An 8,042-nucleotide genomic window follows, 5' to 3' on the forward strand; every position below is an offset into this window, starting at 1 on the left:
CCTGCTGAGTCTACAACAATTTGGAATAAATTTTCTTAAGACACAACAGATCCCCACTGAAAGGACTTTATATCCCCATATCCATGTACCTTCACTTTATTCTTTTTTTTCTTTCTAGTCTATTTTCATTTGCTTCAAAAGACTTCCCCAAAACATGCTGCTTTTAACATGGTGTCTAATGTCTCTGAGCAAAAAGGGAAAACGTAGCTCATGGGATTGGTGTGATGCAGACACTTTTTTTTTCCTCGGGCCTGTATAAAGAACTCCTTTTTTTCAGTTTTTTTTACTGATATCTCCTTTTTTTTTTGGATTACCTGGTAGGCAGGCTTCTCAGTTCCCATGGAATGGAAGGTAGAATTTAGCTTGAACCAAGATTACCTTCCCATCTACAAATCATACAGACTAAGTCTTTTTGCTGCAGGGTCAGTAGAGACTATTCAAACTGATCCTGACACACAGGGGCCATAGGGTGATGTGCATTTGTATCAGTAAATGATGCACTAGAAGTGAAGGCATTCTGTGCTGTGCTTGCTGCAAGGGGGAAATAGAGGCCCTCTACAAAATGACCACCTCCCACCCACAGTGGGGCACAGCAAGCAAAGCTGCAGCCCTCCTCTACTCCCCCACGAACGAGGTTGTCAGCTAGCATAGGAGTGGTACCAAGCTTCCCCATTGCAAGTAGAGCTGTAGCCTTTGGTCCCGGATGAGCAGTAGCTCTGCTGACTGCAGGCAAGTCTAGTCCTGGTTCAGTGACAGCCTGGTGCTGGGAGGAGGGGTGTGGGGAAGTGGGCAAGTTTTGCTTTCTTAAAGCTTCACCCACTTTCCTCCTCCCTCTGCTATTTTGAGATCAAGGGGGTGCAAAGGATTTTTTATGTATATGTACTTTGTCGGTGTTTTAGTGTGTACCTCAAGCAGCTCATCTGAGGCTTTTGCCTTAACAGTACCTGGCCTCATGGCAGGTATAAATGGTCCCTGCATACTTCAACACCATGACCACAAAGGCGGTCCTTCCTAGTTGCTGAGGGCAACCGCTTTTCTGGCAAGGGGTAATACCTGGGTGGAGGTAATGTATATTTAACCTCTCACTTTCACTTCCATTAGGAAGATCTTGGCTTTACACCCACTTTATGGAAATGGGAGATTTCTTCCTAGCTTGCTCCTGTGGGCTTGAGCCTGCACGTAGGATGCCCACCAAAGGATTTGGAAGCATCTGAAGCCCCAGGTAGAGGTGGAGGATGTTTGCTGGCAGTATGACCACATATGGTTCTTGAATGACTCATGGATTTGGAATTGATTTGGCTGATTTGACTTGGAACATGAAAAATTTTCCTCTAAAAAAAATAAATAAAAATCCTCCAACAAACAGGTCCATGCATACTTTCTGCTCTTCAGTTTCCTTTACTTACCTTGCCTTGAGATGGAATATACTTACCAGCATGTTTGCAGCCTGCATTTTTGAATGGATGGGTTCTGGCTTATACATATGGTGTGACTGGTGATTCTTAGATGCAGTGCATCTCCACTGACTGTTACTGTATGTAGACTGGAATAAGAGTGGTTTACCCAAAAAAAAGGGGGAAAAAAATCTCTTTTTACAGGTATTTATGATCCTAGAATATTATAGGAAAACAATCCCTGTTCCGGGGAGGGAATCTGCGCCACGTCAGATTGTTGTTGTTGGAACTCGTTGGAATAAACATATAGAACATGTAACAAGAGAGTTCATGAATGATCCTTATATTGTGATAACATCTGTGGAAGAAGCATGCATATATGGAAATGTTCAACAGGTAAAAATCCAGGAATTGTGCTTTTTTCCCCTGAGTTATGTACTTTGTGTTCTGTAGAGAGGTGCTGCTTATATACTTTTTGCAGTGTTTTTTATAGTTGGAATGAGCTTAGTTTTTATATTTGAACGTTTATGGGATATTTCACCATTTTTTATTATGCTTATAGTTTAATCACAGTCAAGAATGCCTGAACTAGTGATTCTCAACCAGAGTGCCCTTCCAGCCTTACTTTCTACAATTCTAAGGGCACTGACAGACGTGGGGAGGGGAAGGAACAAAAATGCGCTTCACTGGAAGAAGCAGCGCATTAGTTTGACCTAGGTCTGTAGCATCTGTATAGATTGGGCACTTCAGTGGGGCTTTTTGGGGTTTTTATCCAAAGCGATTCAATCATCTATTAGATAAAAGCGCCAAAAAAGCCCCAGTAAAGTACTTCATCTATACAGGGGTTGGGTGAGCCAGGTCCAACTAACGTGATGCCTCTTCTGAGCATGTGTTGGGCTCAGTGCACAGGCGTATGGCATTTGAAGTGCTATTTGTTGGGGGGGAGGGGCGGGTTTATGTTTGTCAGTGCCCTAAGTAATGCACATCATCCCAAATAAGCATCAGGTATATGTAATTATGTACTATATATACCACTTTTGTTACAGCGCAATTATTCCAGATGTACTAGATTGATAAAGGAATATAAAAAAATATTTCCAACTTTTTTTTTAAAACTATAAAGTCAGGTGTCATAATTACCATGAATCCCAGCACTTCATGGTATACTACAAAAAATTCTACACCTAAAAAGGTCATGAGATTAAAATCTCATGTGTTTATCACTTCCAGCCAAGCAAAGTACTAAGTGCAACTAAATATGTCTACTTTCCAGTGATACAAAGCTCAAATCAGATCAGACTGGGAGATACTAGACTTTAAAGTTGTGACATTTTAGTTAATTAAAGAAAATAGTCTTCTTTTTGACTAGACATATTTTTGGGTGCAGAGAGAAGAATTTTTGTACTAGGCTTGATTTTTAAATGGCAGTTTTTTAAAGTGACCATAGGAGTTGGGGTACAGTCTCTGAATTGGAACTTCTCAGAACTTAAATCAATGTTTTTTATCTTTGTTAGACTTAAGGCATCCCTCAGAAAATGCTGGCTCTTATTTTTCCATAGTCAAAAAATTGAATGAAAACTAATGGAGCAATTCTTTTGTTGCAGAGAACTCAAAAAGATCATAACAGGTCAGAATGTTTTAGCACCATGGATTAGTATTTGAAATATCAGAGTGTATCATATTTGTGTACCTAAACAGTACTAACATTGCGTAGCACCTTGTGGCACCCTTGGAAGAATCTCAAGGTGTCTCAGGGTTCTGCAGCACCCTGGTTGAGAAACATAGCCTTAATGATGGAGGCTGCAAGTGGGAGGGGAACAGGGGAAAAACCCTTGTCATACCCTGTTCATATTCCCTTTCAGCATCCACTCTCTGCCACTGTGAGACCCACAATACTGAGCAAAATGGACCTAGGGTCTGACCTAGTAAATGGCAGTTCTTATGTTTTCGAGTAGATGTGTGAAATCTTCAGTAGAAGACCCTATTAAAATAGAAAAATCTTAGGTTTTGTTAAACTTTGTAATATGATTTATAATCTAATCTTGCCTGAATGTCATATGTATACATGTTGAATTTTTCATCTGTTTTCTATAATAGATTGCTTTATGTTTACAACAAGCACATCTTTGCATGCAGACATAAGTGGCTACTTTTTTTTTTTTTTTGAGAGAGAGAGAGAGAGAGAGAGCTAGCCCCTGAAAGCGCTCTGCAGCTGTGGCATAACACATGGTCTGTCAGAGGGAAGGGAGGGGGAGGGGGAGAGAGCTCCTGACTTCTGAATGGTCCAAGCTATAGGGTGTGGGGAACAGAGCCCCCTTGCTTCGTGAGCCTCCCCCACCCCCCAGTTATCCTGGCTTGGGTTTTGGGGGGAGCTGGCTTGGGCCTGTAAGGTGAAGGGGCTCTGTTCTTTCCCCCCCACCCCCAGCTCTAGCCACAGAGTAGCCAGTGTTTGTTGCATTTGGGGGAGCTAGAGTGGGGGGCTCTAACTCATGGTATGTAGAAGACTAGCGTCTGTGCGTGCCCTTTTATTTAGAGCTGCATGCGGCGTTATAACTGGCATTACTAGTTATGTTTTTTGATTCTGATGGTGTAATTGCAGTGTATAAATGCAATGTACTTATGAAGATTCACTGTAGTAAAATGACAGGATTTTTTTGTCCCAGTTAACTTAATTTTGTCACTTTTAACAGGTAGTGCACCTTTCTTTGAATTGTGACAAAATCTCTGTACTACTCAGGATATTGGATTTCACCCCTAGTAATGCTCAGAAGACCTTGGTTTTCACTAATTCTGTGGATGAAACAGAAATGGTTTATAGAGTAAGTATTATTGTGAACATATAGATATGGAGGGCGTTTTTAAGTAACACAGTACAGCAAATTACAGCAACGCTGACTCCTGAGCAGAGATGAAAAATGTGGACTTCTGAGATCAGTAATTTCTTCTTGCCAGAGAAATAATTGGTTATAGATCAAAATACTTCCTTTAGAGTGCCACTTTAAAGTTGTGAACAAATTTCATATAACACTGTTTCATGAACTTTCATTTGGGACAATTAAAAGTTGTCGGGAAAAGGAACCTAAGGCAAACAAGGTGGGAGAGTTGAAACAAAAAAGGAAGAAAAGCTGAGCAGACCGGGAAGAAGCTTGTAACTATTGGAGAATACTTCTCTGCAAAACCTAAGGAGAACCCACAATTTTTAAGAAAAATAAGACCTTGAACATCAAAATTTGAGTGCTTAAAATGAATGAAGGTTGTCAATTTTGGCCTCAAGGTTCTTATCTGTTAAATGAGTAAACTAAAGTCAGTTTTACGTCACAAGGATGCTGTAAAATAAATCCATTAATGTTTGCATAGCATTTGGGGGCTGTGGTGATGAGGAAGTAATATATCTAGTATAGAGTTTACATAATATGTGGTAAATAAAGTCAGCTTATACCCTTACCACGCTCCCTGCCCCCCTCACCCCACTAATACACTATACAGTAAATGGCCTCAGTCTTGACAGGGCTTACCAGCCCCTTGTAGGGTTGGTGCCTGACCCCCTTGGTTTGTTACTAGTAAAACCCTTCTTTACTTATCCCACCACATTTTAGATTTCCTCTGATCATATTACCAGAATTACTGCTCTTCCTTCCCATTGACTAGGATTATTTCTGAAACCCAGCTTTGCCCCCATAGTACAGTAACACCACTCCTTCCAGGGAGCACTTGCTATATTTGCCTGATCACCTTTACCCTGCTCCCCCAAGTCCAGTGTTGATGGTTTCATTTCTCAGTAGAAACTTGTTTTTTCAACTGAATAATTGCCCACACCATAATTTTTTTTTCTCCCACAGTTGGTGTTCCCAGCTTGTGTATACCCCCTCCCCCCCCCCAATCAGGGCCCCATTCATCAAATATAATTAGAAAGCCTGTTGGCCAAGGAGTTGAAAGGCCAAAAAAGTAACATCTTTGGAACTTAAGTGCAAAATTCCTCCATGTGTCTTTGTATGTTCCAAAGCATTGTCAATGCTAAATTGACATAAACTATAAAATGAACATTTTAAGTTGATTATTTTCCATTCTTGAAGACATTTTAAGGTGTTTGTTTCTGCATTGTTTGCAGTGGATTTTTTCCTTTCTTTCTTGGGGCTGCCTGGAATCCTGACCTGCAGTTGGATATGCATGGCAGTTACTGACAAGATGTTCATGTGTCCAAGGATTTCTAAATTTCCCTGTTTCAGAATAATGTTTCTGTAAAAAAGCAAAGGTGCATATTAGCATCTTTGCTTGCTTACTTACTATAAAAGAACCTCAAAACCAACATGGGCACCACAGTTTGTATGTCCTTTAAGTTCCATAGAAACTGCTCCCATCTCTTGTCCATGTTTTTGGGATGGAGTACAGAACTTTAATGGACTCTAAGAACCCTTCACTTTTTCCAGGCTCGGTATTATTGGGCATGAGGAATTACCTTGTTTTCACTTCTGCCTTGACAGTCCTAAATTATTTTCTGGCAGGTAACTGCATCCATATGCAACTTAAACTTTACATTTCTCTCTGAACTGCCTCCCTCCTACTTCTTCCTAAAAGAAGGGAAGTAGTTATTAATGTTAGTCTGAAGTCACTGTAAGGTTCCAGAGTGTTTGAAGAGGAGAAAGTTAAGGAAAAATAATTTCTGCAACAGCCATTTTGATCCTTTTATTCATTGTCATCTGGAGGCACAAGGAAGAGGAGTATTGCAGCACATCTTTACTGATAATTTCCATATACCCAACCATTGCCCACCTTTTTTTTTTGAGAAAAGCCGAAGGAAATATTTGCAGTTGTAGAGGGAGGTTCATTTTACTGAAATGACTGAATGGGATCTATAATGCTTTACTTAGACTTATAAAATAGAAAAATAAAGTGAAAGTTAAAGAAATTGGAAACTGCCCTAAGCACTTTGGTGCCCCTATGCCACAAATGGTTAATTTTTCCTTTTGGTTTGTTCTAAGACTTAGATTCTTAGGACCTATTTCCTGTCATCCTGGAGGATTGCCCAACGCATGACACGCACCTTGTCACACTGAAACACAACTATTCCAGCCCAGCTGTGATGTGGTTGGTAGTTTCGCACACAACACTACTTGTAAAATAATTTTCTCTTGCCTTCAAGGTCCCCTTGGATCACAGTCCTGTCAAGGATCACAAATTACTGTAGTGGTATAATCTATACAGAAAAGGAGGCCCTGGGGCATTAGAACCCAAATGTCAGCAATGCAGATTCTTTGAGCAAGCACAGGCTGTCAAATATGCAGATAGGAACTGATGTAAATCCTTGTATATTAAGAAACTACAATATACTAGGATTACCAAAAGAAAAACTCCCTTTACTGCCTCAAAGGCAGTGGGGGAGATTCTCTGAACAACACTCTATTAATGCTTTCACTTATGCAGGCAAAATCCCCTTCTGTTATGTAAGCAAATATGTGGTTTCAAATACTTTTTCAGTCTCTGAAATGTATGGGCAATGCTGGCATAGTATAAAGAGCCTTTCTTTTATTTTAGAATCTAGTTTGGGATGGTGCAGTTAGAGGGCATGGCAAATAGGAAGAGTTTCTCATTACCCTAGTCCTGCTACTGGGTCAAGCAGACCAACTAGGTCAGGGGTGGGCAAAATATGGCCTGCGGGTCTATCCAGCCTGTTCGGCCCCTAAAAAAATTTAGAAAATTAATATTTATCTGTCTTTGGTTCCTGTCAAAAATGGGAAGCCTGTTAGGCTCCTGCAACAGCAGGGCCTGCCTAGCCACGGGTGCGCCTGCGCGCTGCCGGCCCCCCCACCCCCAACCGGAAGCTGCAGCAGGAGCTTCTGGCCTAGGACCATGTGGCTGCACCTATTCTGGAAACTCAGGTAAAGGGTGGGGGAAGGGCAGGGGAGGACTGCTGCAGGGGATGTCCTGAGCAGGCACAGGCAGCCCTATGTGGACTGCAAGTGGCTGCAGCACAGGGTGGCGGGCAAGGGGCTGCTTTTCCCATGCTCAGCACCAGCTTGTAACCTGCCCCCGCTGCCAGCCTGGGCCCCACGCCGGCTCTGGGCTTGTCTGTTGGGGCTGCGCACTTTGGCAGCATCTGTGGCCTCCCTGCTTGCCGCACCAGGCAGTGTTTGCTGCTGCTGCTGCCCATCTGTAGGTCACGTGCTGGGCACCCCAGAGGCGGCGGTGGCAGCAAACACTGCCCAGCGCGGCAAGTTGGGGGCGCCGCAGCTGCTGCCGCCGACTGGTGATCCCGGAGCTGACACAGGGCCCAGGCTGGCAGCAGGGCTGGGTTACAAGCCCCTTTTCTGCTCTGTGCCCAGCACCCCTCACTGCAGTCGCTTGCAGTCCACGTGGGGCTGCATGTGCCTGCTCAGGACATCCCCGCGCAGGCTGCGAGTGACTGCAGCAGGGAGCGCTGGCCACAGGGCAGGGGAGGGGCCGCTTTTCCCGGCACTCAGCACCAGCTTGTTCCCTGCCTCAGAGCAGGGGGTTGGAACTGCACATTGTCCCCTGCCTGTACCGCAGGGTTAGGGGGCACTGGGAGGGAGTGAGTGGGTACATGGGGCCCACACTGGTTCATAGATTCATAGATGTTGGGGTCGGAAGGGACCTCAATAGATCATCGAGTCCGACCCCCTGCATAGGCAG

At 43.2% G+C, this 8,042-nt stretch overlaps 1 protein-coding gene across 1 annotated transcript in view; it reads left to right on the forward strand.

Moving 5' to 3' along the window:
- The window catches only part of TDRD12 (tudor domain containing 12), an 83,739-nt gene that overhangs the window by 37,527 nt on the left and 38,170 nt on the right, over positions 1-8,042 (forward strand). Inside the window, 2 exon segments of the mRNA XM_006016608.3 lie at positions 1,599-1,790; positions 4,085-4,213. Of these exon segments, the coding sequence (XP_006016670.1) occupies positions 1,599-1,790; positions 4,085-4,213 (321 nt within the window).

The sequence above is a fragment of the Alligator sinensis genome, unplaced genomic scaffold (assembly GCF_000455745.1).
Source record: "Alligator sinensis unplaced genomic scaffold, ASM45574v1 scaffold170_1, whole genome shotgun sequence".
NCBI classification, from domain to species: domain Eukaryota; kingdom Metazoa; phylum Chordata; order Crocodylia; family Alligatoridae; genus Alligator; species Alligator sinensis.